The sequence below is a fragment of the Lycorma delicatula genome, chromosome 9 (assembly GCF_047948215.1).
Source record: "Lycorma delicatula isolate Av1 chromosome 9, ASM4794821v1, whole genome shotgun sequence".
NCBI lineage: Eukaryota > Metazoa > Arthropoda > Insecta > Hemiptera > Fulgoridae > Lycorma > Lycorma delicatula.
This window is the reverse complement of record NC_134463.1, coordinates 96,290,888-96,313,334: the sequence shown is the minus strand read 5'-3', so window position 1 is coordinate 96,313,334 and position 22,447 is coordinate 96,290,888. Positions and strand designations below refer to the sequence as shown.

General features: G+C 28.6%; 1 protein-coding gene across 1 annotated transcript in view; it reads right to left on the bottom strand.

Annotated features, from left to right (window-relative positions):
- tau (microtubule-associated protein tau) overlaps window positions 1-22,447 on the bottom strand; it is a 473,926-nt gene that overhangs the window by 42,227 nt on the left and 409,252 nt on the right. Inside the window, exon 7 of the mRNA XM_075375076.1 lies at window positions 9,013-9,183. Within this exon, the coding sequence (XP_075231191.1) occupies window positions 9,013-9,183 (171 nt within the window). The remainder of the gene's footprint in view (window positions 1-9,012; window positions 9,184-22,447) is intronic.

The following is a 22,447-nucleotide window of genomic DNA, read 5'->3' as shown; positions in this document are numbered from 1 at the left end:
TCCACCACCACTCATTATTCCACCTCCATACACTTCACAAAGTTGCCGATAAATTTCAATTGGTTTGAGGTTTATTGCCAGTAAAAACCTAATCATTGAATGCACCTCACAACTCGCGGGATTTTCTATTGAAGAGCGCATTTCAATAATTCACAACGAACAAAGTAGAAAAATCTCAATCTATACCTACAACAGCTTGATGCGTACTGAGTATAGAAACATTTTGATGCCAAGATCGCAGCTCTATTCCCACCCATCTCCACGCTAGGCACAAATGTAAGTTACTTTCTGGACTGCCCTTGTAATATATATTTAACATCTTTTATTATTAACTATCATTAAAATTCTACTAAAAATATGGTGGGTTTATATATAAAAGTGAAACCCTAACGTAATAGTGCACATGTATTTATAAATGGATATCGGTATTGTGTATTTATACATAATAATTTCTACACACATGCAAATTACCTTACATACATATACACAAGTATAAATATAAATAATTAAGTAAATATGTTTTAGTGATTTGTTTAATGTTTGTATGTGTATGTCCATAAGTTAATAAATATGAGTATAAATTAATTTCTTTTTTAACAATCTTCATTAAGTTTTAATTCTTCAAACTTTTTATTTTAACTTAGTCTAATATAATAACAAAAATTAACTTTTCAATGATCTGTCAAGTAACATAATTTATTCTGAATATATGAAAAATAAAAAGGGTTAAAACAGATGATGAAAAAAAAAAATAGTAATAAAAAAAAATTCTGGTCTGTATGTAATAAAGAAAAAAAAAAATTGTTATATGTTTTGAGAAGTAATCAATAGTTTTGATATTCGCTTGTTGTTTAGTATAAAAGGAACTGAAATTGAATTTATAAAGTTGAAGCTATGTACTTTTAGATTAAAAGGTACAGCACAATGTGAATTTTATAAAATTTTACATGAAAATGTTTCTAGCACATTTATAATTGAGTGGAATGTAATAAAATTTAAACGCGGCTTTAAATAAATTACTTCATGGAAGAGTACTGCTTATAACAAGAAATCGTTTGACGTTTTGTTGGAAAACTGATGAATGCAATTGTATTTATATGTAAGCAGGTAACCATTCAATGAAAAGTAAGGTGTATTTAGAAAAACGCAGTGGGAATTTAATTTATTTTTAGAAAAATTACTTCATAATTTATTTCTAGACTTCTACATAATTAACATTGAAGCAATAGAAAAAAGTAATCCTTGAGTTCATGGTTGGTTGTTTGTTATTTTATACAATCATTGTAGCACTTGCAGTCACTACTTTTGAGTGCCTTAAAACCTCTTACATGTTTGATTTCATGAAAAATTTATAAAACATTTTTTTGTTAAAATTTATGAATTCATTCTTAGTTTTACTTCATCATATGACTATGCTGGTAATTTTATCCCTTAAAGGATTAATTTTGACCTTATTTTAGGATAAAAAGATTTCATTAGAAACGTAACTGATTCATTACTGTATATTATTTAATAAACTGATCATAAAATAAATTTTTCTACCCTTTAATTTCCATAGAGAGTTCTCTAGTGATTAATATGTACATATTTGAAAAATTAAATTAATACAGCTTTGATTTGGATAAACATATTTTGAGTTAATTGAAAGTATTATTAATACTTTATATACTTGTTTTAGGACACTGCCAATCCCCAACTTACACATGAATGGTCCTTTATAGCCGAAAAAAGTTATGGTGGATGTGCTCTTTCTCAACAAAGAATCGTCAGGATGTATTTTTTTAAAGAAAATGGTGTTTCTGTGACAGTGAGTAGCGATAGATATCAGGAAATGTAGAATTTTTCATTCTGGATCTTAGAGATGATGTCAAAGAGACCTGGTTCCAGCAGGAGGACCCATGGCTCACAGCAGCATAGCCACAATGAAGTTCTTTAGGTCAATTTGGAAATTGAATAATTTTGAGAAATTTAATTTTTGTTGGTCTCCAAGGTCACCAGATTTGACAGCTCTTAGTGTATTCTTTGATACACTGTTCCTTACAAACTCAGTATCTTTATTATTTCTGAAAGATCTTGATCTTCCTAATCTTCTGGCATCTTCTGCTGATGCAGCTGTTCAAATTTCAAAATCATTGCGTGAATAGTTGGGCCAGAAGGTGATTTTCTAGTTTTGTAAAACTTTAAAGATTTTGTTTCAGAAACATCCCTCTGACTTTTCAAGTAAAATGTGACTATTTTTATTCTTTCTTCGAGGGTATATTTTTATAAATTAAATCTTGTTTTTGTTTAAGTGTAATCTAAAAGAAAAAATATAATATTTTAATAATAAAAAAATTGTAAATTTTTTCATAGTAAGTGATTTTTGGTCCACCAATTATTTAATATTTAAAGAATAGTTTTATTGTTGTAAACAATATTGTTCCCTGCTAACTTTTTATTGTTTAAAACCGATTAAAATTATGTTTAAATCAGTCTTTCCTCATTATTTCCAATAATAAAGGTTTTGTAAATATGTAGAGTATCTTGGAAGGTGTTGGTCTAACTTAAAGGACTAATTCAGGACATCAAAATAAACAAAATAATTCAAATGGAGAATTCTATATCTTGCTTATTTTTAAAGCTTTAAACTTAAAATTAATAATTGAACTATTTAATGGAGGAATAAGATATTTTAAATAAAAAATAAGAGACTTTTTTCCTTAGATCATTTTCAAACTTGATTCCCAATTATAAATTGCATTAAATAATTTTTAAATGTTAAATTATTAATATTATAGTGTAAGAAAAAATTGCAGTTCATCACATCTTATGATAATTTATTCTCAGTGTGTGATAAAATTCTCTTAGTATATGATCTTAATCATCTAATTGATTGAATCACACAATAGAAGTGATAAGATGTCATTTTTTTCTTCTTTGACATGAAATATTATTATAGTATTAATAATTTAACATTTTTTTAATTCTTTAATCTATAATTGGAGATCAAAACTAAAGATGGTCAAAAACAAAAAAAAAGGTTTCTCATTTAGAAAGTTATTTTATTACTTCATTAGGCAGTTAATTTATTATTATTGCTACTGATAAAAAAATATATATTTTCATGTATCTGTTGAAGTGTAAATATTTGTAAATAGTTAATAAAATTAAAATTTATTATTATAGAGCTTTTTTATGAAAAATACTGTTTTAATTAATATAAATAAATAAAAACCTGTTGAAAATTTCAAAAATAATTGAGCTCCCTGGAGTTTCTACATATTAAAAAGAAATATAATAATCCTAATAAATAAATTCTACAAATTTCAAAGGAAAAGTGAAGGCAAATAATAATTTAAATATTGAATCAAGTCACTGCTGATCCATGATGATCTGTTGCACATACTCGAAGTAACAATATTCCACATGTACTCGTATATTACATATAAATGATTTAAAACCTGTTTTAAAATATACTTTATGATACACAAATAATACAAGATATATTAAAAAAAGCACTACAATTACTTATTGAACAAATATTTAACATTTTTCTACAGTTGCATAGTATATAGAATATTTTTGTGTTATTGTCTTAACATGTTGATGAGTATATCAATTAAAATTTAACACATATATTATTTAGATTATTAAGTTTTATATGTATTTTTTAAGCAAATAGATTCAGGATGAGTGGTGCAAAACAATTTACGTTGTAGTAAAATACTTTTGCAGTCATTAACTACATCATCAGCCAATAAATAAAATAAAAATAAAATTAAAAGTCTTGCACTGTTACAATACATAATTTATCGATTACAATATTCAATGTACTATTGAAATAATTATAAGGTAAATTTTTTCAACACAACAATCCTGACTATTTAAAATATACAAAAGATTTATTCTAAATAATATATAGATAATAATTTGTATATTACAGAGGATTAAATGTTTTGAAAAATTATAAATATAAAATTGAACTTTATATTTTTAACTTTTACTTAACTATAATTGTTTAATTTCTATTTCCTTTTTAACTTATAACTTTCACTCCTATATTAAAATATTATCAATTAATCATTTTATAAATGTAAATAATGTATTTTTTATTTATTATATGTGCCTGAATTTGATTGCTGTATTTTTCTTCTATAAAAGATAAATGGAAATTTAATAATTTATTATTTAATTTTTATTGTAATTGGTTTTTTTTATACTAAACTTTTTTTTTAAAGAATATGTTTTTATTTCTTTTTTTTGTACTAGATTATTATATAGTGTTAAAACAGATTTATCCCTTATAAACATTACAATTAACAGTTCAGAAATAATCATTTAAAGATATAGATAAAAATTAATATTTTAAGGTACTTATCACCTAAAAACCCCTATAAATTATTTAAAAGTTTTGTTTTTTCTTAATTGTATTGAGATTTATTTAATAAAACATATAGTCCATATAGTTATTGAAAAAGACAAGTTGAATTTTGTAAATTTATTATTTTATAAGTATTCAAATTTTTGTGGTTTTAATTAAAATGGATATGGATTTTTTTAATTCTTAATCAAATATAAATATCAGTTTAGAAGGATTATTAAATTCTTCGAAAAGGTTTAGATTTAAAAATTTTGCAAAAAGTAAATAAGATGAAAATTTTTGAATGAGTTTCATATAATGAATAAGTCATCTCTTCTACAGTCAGGAATATCAAACTTGTGGCCATCTGCATTCCCTAAGTGATCCTATATTTAATTATGCTATTATGGAAACAAATCTGGTAAAAATTATGCTTACTAATAAATCAGATAAGTCATACTTATAAAGATTCTTTTGATTACTGATATATGTTTGAAATGAAAGTAGCTTCTTCATTGTTGTTACTGTACCATCATAGTGATCCTTAAATAGATAGGTCTGTTTTACATAACAGTGGATACTTTCTTTACCTTGTATTTTAGAAAAGATTTGGAGGCTCAGCTTTACCTGAAGTCACTAAGCAATTAGGCTTATTATATAGCCATTGAATAAAAAACAATATTCCTACTGTACATAGTCACTGCAGCCCTCTTTTCATGGGACACTGAGATGGAGCTGAGTGGGAGTAGGAGGTCTCTCCCTTGTAGACCAGACCAGAGTCCGTTAATTAACCTTAGTCTGGGGTATGAACTGAAAGTTTGAGTTCACTAAGGGAACTAGGACTAAATTTTGCTATTTTGAACAATATTTTTGGTGGTTTGTTGTTTAATTTGCCTTGAATTTACGAGACATTTACTAGAAATTGGCTTATTACAAGTGGAATTAGGAGTGGGGTTCATGCTTTCACATATTCGGTTAGCTAGTTCAGAGGGCAATGATGTAGGACATTCAAGATGTCCAGACGAGGCCTACAGCGAAGGCAAAAGCTGAGTTTAAAATCACTGATGTAAATGTCTACCGATGCATTTACATTGGTGGTATCTCAATGAGGCCTGGCTTATTACTATGAGATGTAGAAAGTTAGAGGGCAAAAGACGACTCCCGTTAAAGCCCATCAGGGCTAGGAACAGGATAATAGTATGGCGACTGGAAATGTCACAAGGTGGGTGTCTTCCCCTATGGGGTTGGGATGTAGCCCTCTTTTCCCACTAGATTGCATCAAGGGTGCACTACATTAAACATGCTGTCATTTTCAGTATGGACCTTGTTATGTTAAACCTATCCCACATTACCAAAAATGGGAAAGATAAGAAAAAGAGTGGAGATGACAATGATCAATTTTTGGAGGATACCAAGTAAAAACCACACTCAAAATAAAGCTCAAAGAGTCCCTTTAGTTACTGGATGCATATCTATCCACAATCCCTTGGGAGATGGGGTATTTTTATTCAATTGGCAGCAGCACATTACTGATTAAATATTTTGTATTTACCAGCTTAAATATATCTTGCCACAAAAACTGCTTATCTTCCTAAAATGAAAGAGCTATTTGAGAACAGAATTCCTGAAGGAAAATCTCACCCATTCCAGGATATTGTACCATATGAGTATTTAACAGAAATATAAGTTAAGTTAGAACTCCCACTGGAGTTGTAGATAACTGAATAAATTAATCATTAAACAGTAAAATACCACATAAGAAACTATGAAGTATATTTGTGTTTCTTTTAAACAGAGTTTTTCATGCAAATTGATTGTATTTGCCTTCTTACCAGGAAACACAATGATTGCTTGGATGTAGTTGAAAGAAAATTGTGATTCAAGTAAATTCTGTAAAATAATTTCTGTATTTTATGATTAAATTTTTTGCTTCTCATTATAATGACATCACAGAGAAAGAAAAAGTGAGGGGAAGAGAGAGAATGAGAGAATAAAGAACATGCAATTCTCTACAATGATAGTTCTCTCTCTTTTATCACATGCTATGATCTGTATAAAAAAACTGGGTTGCTCAAAGTTGCCTGGGCCTTGGACTGCTAGACTTAGGAAGAAAGAAACTTTTTAATGTGGAGGATATAATGCATTTTAGCCTCATTCTATATTATACTTTAAATGGCAGGTTTTGAATTAAGTGATTTAGATGAAGTCTAAATTTTATGTAATTTTTATTTCTTTACATAGAATAAAAAATAACCATTCTTTGAAAAATAAAACTGGTGATTTTAATAATATATGAGAGAATTATAACCATTCAATTTAAAATGATCAAATGATGGAGACAAAAATATTATTATGATGTATACATTGTGTAAAATGTGGACATGTATACATGTGTGTCTTGATCAGGTACAACAGGGACTGGAAGGGTGCTCTCCTGCGGAGAAAAATTCTGATCACCGAAAGAGGTGATTAGTATGTTTTCAAGGAGGCACGGGAAACCCCGATGGGATGTCTGAGTTCGGACGAGCTAGGGAGGGCAGACTGCGCTGCCTGAGGCGACTGTGTTAAGCTTTTTAGCATGGGCTGGTCGTCTTGGGGGAGTTGAAAAATAAAAAAAAAATAAAATAAAAAAACTGTGGACATTATTGAAATATTGAGGTAAGAAAGAATATGTTAAGTTTATTTTACCAAAAACCACAGGAATTGTAAAATACTTTAAAATTATAAATTCTAATAAAAATGTTATTGTTTTTGGCTTAAATTTAGTGTGTTCAAATTTATATTATATATTAATTTATGTTAATAAATTAATCATTCCTGGGTACATAACATTGTAGGTATTTATTACCTTCATCATCTTTAAATAATGCAATTGCTGTTAATCCTTCAGGTAATGGAACCGGTTTTGAAATATTAATTTTAATATCATTTTTTTTGTTTGAAAAATTAATGTGCTTTACTTCTTTCATTTTGTGATCTGTATCACGTTTAAAAATTTTATGTTCTGGTGATTTTATTTGTGTTGTTGATGTACTAATTCTATGGTTCAGTAGTGACAAAGGTGTATTATTTTGATCTGGTACTTCTTGCATTATGGAACCAAGTAAAAGTTTATTTATGGGATTTAATAAAGAGTCTTCATTATCATTTACTATTTGTGAATTTTTATTTAAACTAATTTGATTATTTATTGTTGAATTATTACTAATATTAGATTTTTTATTGTTTGGTAATGTTCTTTTTGAATATTTATTGTCAAATTTTTCCGTAAAACCATTATTGTGTTTTATAAAATTACTTGTTTTATTAAAATCTTTTTCACATACGTTGCTATTATGTTTTTCTTTTGAATGTGGATTACTTTTATTTTCTGTTTTTGAGACATTTTTATTTATCTGCAATCTTTCTTGTTGTATAAATCTATTACTTCTTTTAGTTTTATTATTGTCTCCATTATTATTATTATTAATGTTATCATCATAATCATCATCTTCATCTTCATTCCTCTTATTATCTTTATTAGCTGGTGCTTTATTTTTTTTATTTAAATTTGAATTATTTATATTTATAAAAAGTTTTTCATAATTAATAAATTTATTTGTTCTTGTTATAGGATCTATTTTTAATATGTTATTAATATTATATTTATTTTTCATCAACTTAAAATCATTAATGATATCATTTGTAAAAATTTTGTTTTGTTTTATTGCATTATTGAAATCTGCATTAATTTTTTCACTGTTTACAAAATGATTATCTAATTTAGAATCATTTTTATTTAATTTTCCTTTATCATCATCTGTAAATTGGTTTTGTGATCTTTTAATTTTGTTATCTACTTTATGTTTAATTTTTTTTAGTTTTTCATCATTAATGCCTTCTTTATGAAGTTGTTTCTTTTTATTTTCTATTCTAGTCATTTTATCAATACTAGATTGAACTTTCTCTTTATGAATAAACATATCTGAATGTTTTTCTTTATCTTTCTTTGTTTCCTCATTAAATGTTTTTTTACCTGTTTGTAATATTTTTTTATCTATATTATCATTACTAAAATGAAGGTGATGTACTTTTTCTGTTATATTATTTAATGGCTGTTTTATATCTTTATCTGTAACTCTATTAATTTTAGTATCTGTTAATTCTTTAATTAATTTATCAGTTTTTTCCAATTCATATTTTTCTTGTTCTATAAATTCATCTAATTCCTTAATATTTTTATGTAATTTATTACTTTGCCTTCTTATATTTTTAGATAATTTATTTACAGGGGCTTTTACAACACCGCTTGTTTTATCTATTAATTCATTTACTGGTTTAATTGTTTCATTTATTATGTCTTTACTTGTATTTTTAATTTCATGTGATATATTTTGTATCTCTTTATGTGATTTTTCTCTGACTGTTTTATGTAATGTTCTACCTTGATTGTTTAATGAATCTAAATTTTTATTAATTCTTTCAGTTCTATTTGATACAAAATCTTCTAATGATTTACTTATACTATTTGTTAATTGATTGTTATTTGTAACATAATTATATTGTGGTTTGTACAAACTGTACGGTTTATTATAATAATTTTTTACTGTATTCATATTACCATCACTTCTACTTAATTTCTGTTTTCTATTTAAAATTTTTCTACGATTTCTTAAATCTCTTCCTAAGCTTACCTGTGTTCCAGAAGGCCCTTCACTTGCCGCTTTGCTGCTTACTCCACTCATCTGCTTGAGATAATCTTTATCATCAAATATCTTCTTATCGCCACCTCCTGGTCTATGTTTTACATTATCCAAAGAACCGATTTTGCTTTGAGCCTTGATTTCCAATTTTTGATCCTCGATCTGTTAAGAAAAAAAATAAGATTGTATTTAGTTTGAGATATTTCTTTTATTTCTGAATGGCTGTATTTTATTAATAAGTTGTATTGTTAGATATAAAAAAAAAAATCTTGTGAATAATTAAACTTACTACTATTTTGCTTTTAGATGGCTCTTTTTTGTTAGTGGTTACTTAAAACTAAATATTATCAAAGGTTATATAACAGAAATAAAAGATATCGGTAAACAATATCTGAAATTCTTCATGAAATAACTAAATTAATAATTCATAACTGGAATGTTACATTTTAATAAGAGAGGCAATTTAATATATGGAGCAAAAATAACTTTGATAAATTAATGTAAAGCATAAGTTAAAAATGGAGGAAGTGAACTGGAGAATGTATTAGCAATAGATAAGTTTTCATCATATGGCAAAATAGAATATTAAATTTTGACTGGGGTTGGATTCCAGAATAACTGATGTCATTTAAAGACATCTCATCAAGGTGGGAGAGAGATATACATAAATATTAAGTAAACTGGGTGTAGTCAAGTCCCTAGAAGTGAGACAGATCTGGAACCTTTTTGAAATAGAAGTTTGGTTTTACCATAGACAAAAGGGCAGAATTAAATAAATAGTTCAATATAAAATACTGTAATTCACATATTAAAAAATATTAAATGTCATACTATAAAATATATATGTTAATGCAGTATTTGATATGAAAAATCTAATATCTCATTTTCTTCATTCTTAACTCTCAACACCTCAAAAGTTTCAAGACAGCTGTAAGTAGCATTGAATTTCAAGACTGAGAATGTATGTCTTGTTAACATTTATGTGTATCTTAACATATACTATCTTACATTAAATAAATAAAAACAAATTTATTTGACGTGAAAGCGGTCTTTTCCAGTTTCAAGATGACAATTCCTATGTAGTTAATCAGTGAACCATTAATTATTTATCATTATATGAACCAAAACATCCAGCATGTATAGAGGTTTTCTGGATTGAGCACAGTCCTAATTGGGTTATGTCCAAAGAAGTTGACCATTGGCTACTTGTAACAAAAATAATGAGATAAAGATAAAAGTCATCTTTATATGATCAAATGATCATTTGATTAAAATATATATATATATATATTTTAATCAAAAATTCCATTTTGATACACACACCAAAGATTTAAGGTTGTTAAGCTTATCAAAGGTGTTAATTACTTTGTATAGTGATTATTTATACAAATTATAAGCACTTACATTTTTCTAATTATATAATTACTAAAATGGTGCATTATTATATTAATAGTAATACTTTTATTGAAATTTACAGCTATTCATTTATAAAAGTGCTTGTAATATTAGGTGAAAATATTGTTTAATTTTAATAGACATTATTATAAAATGTACATATTAATGAGATTTAAAATCATTATGAAATATTATTGTAATAATTACAGATTTAAATACTTTTATTGGTCATTTACTGATTCTGTTATCTCTATTTGAACAAGTTTGGATTGAATTACATGAATGCATGTGACAATAATAAAAATACTTTGTAAATGCTCATGATAAAACACTGATAACAGATTTGTAATTAAAATTATGATTCACACTCTGTATTAATTTTTTACAAGAATCCAAAGGAATTATGATGCAATTCATTCATAAAAGAATAATTCTTTACTAAGGGGCAAAACAAAGGACAAAGTAGTCGACAATAGCCGTAAATTATATGATAAAGAAATAGCTAAGTAATACTTCTCACATGTTGTATAATCTGGTGGTTTCTAAACAACAGGAGGGTCGATTTATTTGGCATCTTTGGAGATTAAAGGATGTGATATAAGGATAAAATGCCACTGGTCAAAATCATGTTCAAAATAGCAGTTGCAGATTGCTAAGTGAAATAGTGTTGGATTTAAATTTCATTTGTTTAGGGAACTAGCATTTAATGAATAATGATCTTAGCAGTTGATGCTATTTAAAATAATTCTTCTGATAAAACTCTTTGGAATAAATAATGGAAAAAGTGGGTTTATAGTTTTTTATACACACACACACTTTTAGGAATTAAAACCTATGTTTTAATTCCTAAAAAAGAATGATTAAATATATTCCTATTGTAGTGTTTATTATAAATTTTTTTTCTGGACTATCAATATAAAATGCAATGAACAAGTGTATCTGAAATAGATTACTGAACACTTGAGCTATTAAAAAAATAAATAAATGTATAATTATATGTGCAGTTTGATTGAAAACAGTCAACCGCTATTGTTCATTAAGGAAATAATAATCAAAATATGTACAATTATATACACACATATGCTGTGTGCTTCTCAAAGAAGTTTGAATTTAATTGACTGAAGTTGTTTTTTATATTGAATTGTCAAATTCTGTGCATGTAAATGAAAGTTGAGAAATATTACATAGCTTTAAAACCCTGATATTCATTTTGAAGCATACAATATTTCAGATTTGTTGACAATTATAAAATATTTGCCTGAGCTTTGAATTTCACATTTTAACCTATTTTATTATTTATTATTTTTTTTAACTATTCTTTTTGAATATATAATATTGTTTCTTGTTTAATTAAAGCTTTTCTGTAATTTTTAAATAAGCAATTTCTGTTTACCATAAAATTAACTTTTTAAATGATATATGGTAGACAGATAAGTTCAGGTGTGTGGTGGACAGATATATGGTTATGTATATAAGTGCATTTTTTTGTAACACAATAGTGTTTTATACTTTTTGTCTTGAAATAATTGTGTATATTTAAAAAAAAACAACAAATAAATGAAAATAAACTGTATATATAATATATGTTACATGTACAAATAACAAAAAAGATTACATTAATAAATAAAGTGTTAGTATAACAACATATATAAAAATATAATCAAACCTAAATTAATATTAAGAAGCAATAAAAGGCAAAAAAATTATGTTTTGATATTTTATTTGGTAAAATATTCAGCACTTACCTCAATCTCAATACTTTCATAAATTTCTTCATACATTTTTAAAGTATAAATAAAAAAGAAGGTTAAACAAAGAACACAATGTTAAAAGTATTATCGAATTCAAAGTAAACTGGAAAATGATCTATATTGTTTTAATTATATCTGTTCTGTTGATATCTGTGGCTGAATGGTAGCATTTTGACCTTTCATCCAAAGGTCCCAGGTTTGAATCCCAGTTAGGCATGGTATTTTTTCATATGCTACAAAATTCCACTTTCGTATCTCATGCAGAAGCTTCAAGCTTATTTGGTGATATCATCAAGCAAAAAAAAAATCTATAAGTAAACATACTCAACCATGAATATTTCAACCAGATTGATTTTAGAAGTAAAAGTCAATTACTAATAAATTTGCATTCACGTTGAAATATGTTTTTTTTAAGGTTGGGTGTATAATTTATTTATGTTATGTTTAGACGAAAACTTTAACAACTGATAAAATTTTTTTTGTCTGTTCTTTCGTAATTTTCCATATAAAAAATGTTATCTGAAAATATCTTTTAGGGGGAAACAACATTTAGCCAATAACTCCATAAACACAAATTACTTGATGGCTTGGATTACACTCGCAAAGTACACTTACTTGTCTCTTCCTTCTTTTGTTCATGAATGTTACATAAAATTTCTTCAGGTTCAAGGGATTTAGATATACAGACAAACTCTTTGAAAATCATTATTTTGTATTGAGTCTCGTATGGCAAGAGGTAGCCAGTTTTTTTTTTATTCTTAGATTCAAACTAGTATGTAAATCTTATCCACAGCTTATATCATGGTACTGTAATAGTTCTACTGGAGTAGCAGATAATAGTCTGGTGTAAAGTCCTGCTATTTTTAGTAGTAGCTACTAAATAAATAGAATGTGGATGAAGTAATAACAATACTAACACAGAATGGCAAGTTGTGATACTGCAATAGCTTTATTTATTATCTATCTCTGGTGCTTATTGATTGAGGCACTTTCAGTCAGAATTATTTTCTGTTTGATGTCTTTTCTGAGCTGTTTTATTACAATTTTCTAATAAACTACAAAATTGTATAAGATTTTGTTACTAAACTATTATGAAAAGAGTTAGTAATCCAGATTTACTAAAAAGAGTCAGGAATGTTATATTAAAAAATTTATGTTTGTTATAAATGTAGGCTGGTGCCCAATAATAGTTATTACGCTAGATGATAAATTTTGTAGTATGTGAAAAATGCAATGTTTGATAGAGACTTGAACCTGGAACATCTGGATGAAAGGAGAAATTCATATTCATTTTGCTTATCCAGGTTTTGGGACCATATGATGAGTTTGCTGACACTGTTGTGGATTGATTCTCCCCCAAGCTGTCAGACCTTTGGTTAATGCCAAATAATGGCAACATTTGATGTATGCATGTTCTTCTTTAAGAGCTGTTTGCAACAGGGGTGACAGTATTGTAATAAATTACTGAAGAAGTGAACTATTTATGGGTTTGTCACTATGCATTTCTTTACAAAAGAGGAAGTATTTCTATTGGATGAAATATAATACTTTTAATATAAGATGTGAATAGATTAGTTATACTACAATGAAACTACTTAAGGTTATTATAAAAAAAAATTGTGACATTAAAATTATATAATGCATGATACAGGTGGCATTATGTCCAAATCTAACGAGACTTACTGTTACACCTATGTATTAGACAATATCATTTATAGCTTATCTGAAGCTGAGGGATTTTCCCCAAATAATATAACCTTTTTTGATTATCTAGTATAGAATCTTCATTCTTTGTTAATACTTAAATTTTTTATTTAATTCTCCATTATAATGCAACACTTGCATATAAAAAGTTCACTACCATATAAAAATTATTGTTAATTTAAAGATTGCTGGTATGATGTGAAAGAAGTAGTATTTTAACCGATTGCTGATTAAATACCAATCAAAGTATGGCTTATGAAGAAAATTCAACAAATAAGAAAAAAACACCACTTCAACATATAAAGGAAATGAATTGTTCATTTTTTGATTTTACTTGATATTGCTCTACTACATATATATGTGGCTAGGATTTTAAAATGGCTAAAAGTGCTAGCACTATAATTATATTATTATTATTATTTTGATATTAATAATTAACTAGTAAATATTCTAAAATTTTATCTTACCTTATGTGTTTGTTGTTGATTTATACATTTCCTTTTTTTAAGAAGTTGGGATTCAATAATTACTTCAGGAGATTCTTCCGAATGTCAGAAGTTGAAAGATTTTTGTCATGTATTATCATTTTTCTTTTGTTGACAATTTCAGCTTCAGATTATTTGCATTTTTTCTAGATTACATCTACAGTGCATTATTTGCAGTTTATTCTTACATTACATTACAAAACATAACTAAATTATAAAAAAAATTAAATAAACGTATACATCTATATACATAAGCAAAAAATATGTCACTACAAATGCATAAAAACATAAATATGCTGTCATGCAGGTTTTATAAAGAATATAGTACATATTGATAAACAGTCTAATGAAAACAATGCATTTTAAACATAAAGTATTTCAGTGCTTATCAATAAACTACTTATGTGCAAATTTACATTCATGTACCATATATACATCAGTAAATATTTTTTTTTACATTTAAATGCTGTACTTAATACAATTTCTAAATTTTTTTATAAATGCAAGTCTTCTTACCAGTTTTTATGATTAGCTGTTGCATCTCTGTTGTTTGAAAGACAATCTATTATCTATATATCTTATATTAGGATTAATTAATTATAAAATTTACAAAAATAAGGTTGGTTATAATTTAAACAAAATTATTATTAATATTAAATAATTATAATTATTTAAATTTATATATTTTTTGGATGATTGCTTAGTGTCCATGATGAAATGATAAACTGCATCCATAAATCTACTTTTTCCACATCATCTGTAATATCTAATTAAAATAAAAAAATAGTAATATACACTGAAACAGCAGTAATTTGTTGGAACCAGTTTATTAAGCACTTAAGTTTTTGGAATCTACTCTTATTTTAATCTAGCTTGTTACTTTCTGAAACACTGTAGATTATGGAACCATCAGCATTAAGGGATAAACTTTAACAGCATTAAGGATCCACTTATCCTGAACACATTATTAATCCATACAATTTCAGATATGTAATGTCTTACTACAAGTACTTTAGTACTTGTAGTAAGACTACCTTGTAGTAAGTTACCTTGAAACTTAATTTATTAAAACTTCTGTTGAAATACTCAAGCTAAATTTAACAGTAATAAATTAATTTTATTTAGTTTACTATGACACCTTTAATCTCATGGTTAATTTTTTTTTCCTGGCTCATAGTTCTAGAGCTATGCTACAAAAGGAAAGTATAGTAATCAGTCAAAAAATGGAGCATGGGTTTTTTCATTTCTTGATGTTTCATGACCCAGGAGCCCCAAAAAACAAAAAGAGTGAGGGTAATGTTTATATGAACGTATGTATGTATTTGTATTGACGTGTTTGAAGCTTAGTAACTTTTGACTGGATAAACCGACTTTGAGAATTTGGTACAGAGACTTGTGTATATGGGATAATTTGTTGGTAAAGGTTTGCAAATTATATCTCCAAGAGGTGGCGTAGATAGTTTCTTTGGGGTAAATTTTCTCAAAATTTTGCATACATAACTCCACTTTATATTAACCCTTTAGGCAGGGAGCACGTGAATGTCACACACATGTTAAGTTGTATATATCGGCGGATGGATGTGACAGTCTCTCAGCGCGCAGTGCTTGCTTCAAAACTTCATAACATTGCCATCTCGTAATGTTTATTTGAAAAACTGGCTCTGTGTTATCACGAGGCTTCATTCTTCCTCTCCGTGTTTTTATAACTGCGTAGGATTGCATACCGGTGATGAAATACGATTTTGTTCTACGAAGTTGAATGCTCTTCTTTCAGTCAGTTGTGTCAGCTGTGAGTAAATGAAAATGGCCGGGTCAAGCACGTTGCGTAATCTTAAATCGGAACAAATTATTGAATGATTAGATGAGATGTGTGTAACATTAGAATATTTGATAGTGGTAGTGAATTTGATAGTGACGAAAGTGATGAAGATTTTGTGCCAGAAAATCATAATGAAAATAAAGAAGATTCTGAACAGAGTAGTGGCGATAGTAATGACGATATTGATATACAAGTGAAGCGTTCAAGAAAAGACATAGATTGGAGATGAGAAAAAGTGGATGAATCTTCTACTGAAAATTTGGTTTAAATTGGTGTAATAGTTTTGAAGCCATAATTTTTTACTTTTAGTACTGTAATACTAATGATTGGGCATTTAAATTACCGGCAGTAGGGTAAGGCTTTAAAAATTTAAATACCAGCTTGAAGGGTTAAGTTCAATACATGCATACTTATATTTCCAGTTTTTAAAAAAAATTGCCTCTCAAATTTTCCCCTTTTCCCAAAAATGAAAAAGCTATCGTTTTATTTATTCCATATTTTTTAACCAAAATTTTACATCTTCCTAGGCATAGTAATAAGCAAACAAGCAAAAAAATATTTTGGAGGCAATATAGGGGTAGTGGAATCAATGAAAGTTTAAAAATATCAATTCTTGGAACTTTTTTTAAACTTTTTGGTTTATTTAAACTTTCAATAATATTATTAAAATAAAATTTCATCATAATTCATCCCCATCCCTAAAAAAGAACAAAATAAATTCATAAAAATTAATAATGGATTTTATTATAGATAGATTATATCTTATAATTTTTTTATTATTAAAAAATACTTTCAATGACAGCAGTATTGTTGAAAACTTTATTTTAAATACTCTGTGTTATGTTGATTCTTAATTTATGTTTATTTAAAAAATATTATAAGTATAAAATTTCTGCTATGCATATCAGGTAAAACTTATTCTAGTAGCAGAATGAATCATTTTATAATATTACTAATAACTACTTTATTCATCTTATAAATTAATAATATTTATAAATTTATAATTAGATATATATTATTTATTTTTTCATCAAGAAAATATTTATACATTACTACAAAGGATTTTTATTTTCTACAGCATAGTCTTTTTATTAAAATAATTGGCGCACTCGGCAATGCTTCGATACTGCTACATTTGAGAATACACACACATATACATATATATATATATATATATACTCATATATAACTTCACAAAACCTTACACTTTAAAAGTCACGAGTTTAAATAAATTCAATTGTGGAAACAGCACAACCTATCGGATTTAATTCAAACTACTCTCTTTACACTAGTTGTTCAAAATACCCGTAACGTTTTACTGATCAGATCGAGAATTTCAATAGCTGAAATCTTCTTCGGTCAACGCGAACCATTTTGCAAAAACCCGCGCGTAAATCGGTCCAGTAGTTTTTTAGCCTATAGCGGACACACGTACGAACATTGTCTTTTATATATACAGAAGAAGAAAGTCAGTTTGTGTATTGCTTGTTTCGTAAATATCTCGTCACCGGCGCCATCTAACAGGTATAGTTTTTCAAAAGTTTTACTTTTCATGTAACTGATATACTTTCTGAATCCGAGCCCAATCAGACCATAAATACAATTTTCCTAAATATCTCAACCCCAGCGCCATCTAGCAGGTCCATTTTTCGGAAAAATATTTCTTTTCACGTAACTGTTACATATTCAGAATATGAGCGGAATCGAACTATAAATGCAAATGTCCGAAATATCTCAATCCCCAACGGCACCTAGCGGGTCCAGAAACTAATTCAGAAACTAAGCAGGCGTGTGCACAACTTATCAAAGTTTCATCGCATTCGGTTGAATGGTGTAGAAACGCATTCGGGACAAACAAAAAACATTCATTTTTATATTTATAGAAGACAAATAAATTCGGTAAAATCTTTGGCAATCAATAAAAATATCATATCACTGTTAAATACAAAATGCATTTGAAGTAGTGTAACATGTAAATATTCCTCCTCTCCAATATTTTAGCGCCTTAGCCTTCTAATACAGTTTGGTGGTCTAATCTAAAAAAAATTCTGTTTCTTTATTTTTAGGTTATCTATGTGGTAGGAAAGGAGAGACATTATTATTATTATTATAAAGGACTGTGATCATTTTAAGATAGTTTTGTGTTCAAATAGAAAGATGTACATTAGTTTGTCACTTTATTCTGTCTGTCCCAGGTCTTTTTTTATGACTCTAACCCATGCAAAGCACCTGAGGTACAGAGACACCGATTGAAGTTTCTTTCTCTTCAAGTAATGGTGTTCATTGTATAGTCAATCTATGTCAAATTCTCTTCAGAGTGAAGGTGTCACTTGCATTTTGGTGTACTAAGCTGATGAATATAATATAATATAATCCACCGGCATGGTCTAGTGGTGAATGCGTCTTCCCAAATCAGCTGATTTGGAAGTCAGGAGTTCCAGCATTCAAGTCCTAGTAAAGTCAGTTAATTTTACACGAACATGAATACTAGATCATGGTTACTAGTGTTTTTTGATGGTTGAGTTTCAATTGACCATACATCTCAGAAACGGTCGACCTGAGACTGTACAAGACTACACTTCATTTACACTCATACATATCATCCTCATTCATCCTCTGAAGTATTATCTGAAAGGTAATTACCAGAGGCTAAACAGGAAAAAAGAAAACTTTATTGGCTCAGAGAAGAAGTTATTGAAAAATCACTTCTCAGTACTTTCTCTTGAAAGCTTGTTGTATAAAATAATTGTTATTTTTGGGAGGAATTTATGACTGATATCAGATTGTGTAAAAACATTTTGACATTTACAAACACGTACACAAAAATTTTTAGTTTTTGTTAAAATAGACCCTAAGGAATCTGGGAAGGAATAAGGTACATGTAAACAATATATGTACATGTAAAAAGAAAACTGCAGGTCCTGGCAGGTAAAGGCTGATTGTCTTTAATACCGTAGAGTAAGACATTTTTATTTTTTTAAATATATTACACACTTTGAAAAAGAAGAGTTTGAATATCATAGTATTAAATTTTTTTCTTTAATTTATGAGTCTGGAGTGCTGCATGGTTTTCCTGAGGCCTTTTGTCATAATTTTGATCCTTATTTTTCTTTAAAATAAATCATGTTTAAAAAACCTTTGTGTATAGTGATATGTTACTTTTTTTTAAATTAAAGGAGGTCAGAGGTTTAAGGAGCTTTGGGGCAAAGGAGCATAAACTGTATAACACTATTTTACTATAAAGTATTTTACTGGACTCATAAACAGAAGAAATTCTTGTAAAGAATGGTTAGAGTACAGTCATATATTAGTTTTTATTAGCTGAGGGGGCCATGAAAGCCAGGGAATCTAAGGTGCAAGAATAATGAAAATTTTGTTTTCTGAAAGTAGATTGCATTTTAAAAGGAATGGTGTGAATATCATAATATTTAGTTTAAGGGACCAACAGACTTAAAAATTTGAGGTTGCTAGGGGTTTCAAAATCTATAAGTAATTAAATATCTTATTGGCACCTCTGAAAGCAAAATTTTTTTAAACTGCAGTCTGAACTTTGCGATATTTAAATTTTTGTTTTTTTAGGGAACAAGAAATTAAAATGACAATTGGTGGATATTGGATATGAATCCTTGGATACCATTAATCTTCAAGCTTATTTTGAAAATGAACGATTTAAATATCACAATATTTTGTTTTCTACACGTTAAGTAGGGAAACAAAAGCTGGGAGTAAGGGGACCTAAAGGATTCAAGTTTTGTATTTCTGTCTGAAGATAGAGCACATTTTAAAAATAATTATTTAAATATTAGAATTATTTTTATTTTTTCTAATTAATAATGAGGGTACCGAAGGGGGTTACAAGCGTTAGAACCTTAACAAAATTATTTTACTGTTCGCTCTTGGATTCGAAAAATCAGATATCAAAGTTTAATGGATATGTGTTGAACAATTTTCTTAAAATCATATTTTACGAGAGGTTATCCCTAAAGTAAACATTGTTTCATTGTAAAAAAAATTTATTCTGAAAATTTTATAAATATTTTTTATTTCTCTTAAACTACATATCTTATATTACTTCTCTATATAATCGTTACATAAATTAAAACATTTATCGTAGCGGTACATCCATCATCTTCAATATACCCTCGTTGTATTTTTCTGCCGCCAGTCCATTAGCTACTGATTAACAGCATTTTTAAATTCATCGTCACCCGCGAATCGCTTACCGCACAAAAATTCTTTTAATTTTCCAAACAAATGGTAATCAGAAGGAGCTAGGTCCGGTCTATATGATGGGTGATCGTAAATTTCCCATCCAAATGTACTCAGTAAATCACGTGTCGAACCCGCAACATGTGGACGTACATTATCGTGCAGCGGGACGACGCCGTCGGTCAGCCGCCCACGTCGCCGATTTTGAATGGCGCGCCGTAACTTAGGTAGAGTTTCGCAGTAGGCTTCTGCATTTATAGTCGTTCTACGTGGCATAAAATCAATCTCAGCAGTATGCCAAACCGATCCCAAAAGATTGTGGCTGTCAGTTTCCGTCCAATTGGCTGTGGCTTGACCTTTGTCGGGCTGGTTGGTGATTGAGGATGATGCCATTTACTTGACTGTCATTTTCTCTCTGGCGTGAAATACGAGATCCATGTTTCATCGCCGGTAACGATTAAATTAAAGAACTTATCACCTTTTTCTGTGTAGCGCACAAAAATTCCAAAGTAGATCCGATTTGGATTTTTTTTTGTGAGGTCCGTTAACACGTGTAGCACCCGACGTGCACAAACCTTTCTGAAGCCTAAATGGTCATGAACAATGCGACCGATAAGAACTCTTGATACGTCAGGAAAAAAAGGGTCAGGTCGGACGAAATCGTTGAGCGACGATCTTTTCTGATTTCATCATCGATGCGTTTCAACAAGTCCTCTGTGATTATTTAGGGTCTCCCCAAACGTTCTTCATCGTGCACGTTAATTCTGTTATTTGTAAACCTTTTACACCATTTTCGGACGTTTCTTTCATTCATTTCATTATCACCGTACACAGCCACCAACTGCCTATGAATTTCAGCCGGCTTAACGTTTTGATGGTTTAAAAAACGTATGACTCCGCGTATTTCACAGTCGGGGGCAACATCGATTTTCCTATTCAAGATACTACAACGCGACAACTTATACATAACCATGCAGTGTATATATTACCAGCGTGGCCATGAACGACAAGTTTGCCAACCTTAAGGAAAGAAATTTCCCAGTGGTCTTTACTTTAGAATTATCCCCCGTATTATGTATTTATAAATATTTTCTTTCTCTATGAATCATGAGACCTTGCCAATGGTGAGGGGGCTTGAGTGCTCAATGATCAGAGTAGCTGAACCGAAGGTGCAACCATATCGGAGAGGTATCTGTTGAGAGCCAGACTAAGGAATGATTCTTGAAAATGGGCAGCAGCTCTTACAGTAGTTGTTAAGGGCGTAGGTCAGGAGGACTTAAACGGCCATATCAACATCGCTCAATCTTCTGAATACTGCGCAGCTGAAAGGAGTGGAAAACTACAGCTGCTTTTTTCCAAGAAAGTGTAACTCTCTGTAGTAACAAAGATGTAAGCGCCTTCCTTGGTAAAATATTCCGGAGGTAAACTAGTCACCCGTTCGGATCTCCGGGTAGGGAATACTAAGGAAGAAGTCACTAGAAAATTAAAAAATAACATTCTAAGAATCGGAGCGTGCAATGTTAGAAGCCTAAAAAGGTTGGTAGGTTAGAAAATTTAAAGAGGGAAATGGATATATTAAATGTAGATGTAATAGGAATTAGCGAGGTTCGGTGGGAAGAGGAAAACGACTTTTGATCGGATGATTTCAGAATAATTAACAAAGCTTCAAATAAAGGGCAGGCAGGAGTAGGTTTCGTAATGAACAAGAAGATAGGGAAGAGAATAGAGTATTTTAAAATGCATAGCAACAGAATCATTGTAATAAGGATAAAATCAAACCCTAAGCCGACAGTGAATGTTAACGTCTATATGCCTTCAAGTGCCCATGATGATGATGATAAGGTAGAGTGTGAATATGAAGAAACTGACGAAGCAATTAAACACATAAAAGAGGATGGAAATTTAATAATAGTTCGAAATTGGAATTTAAGCACTGAAAAAGACAAGGAAGAAATATTGTGGGTTAATATAGGCTGGGCAGAAGTAATGAAAGAGGGAAAAGGTTACCCTGGAGCAGACATTGATAGCAACCATAATTTAATGATAATGAAATTTAGATTGGA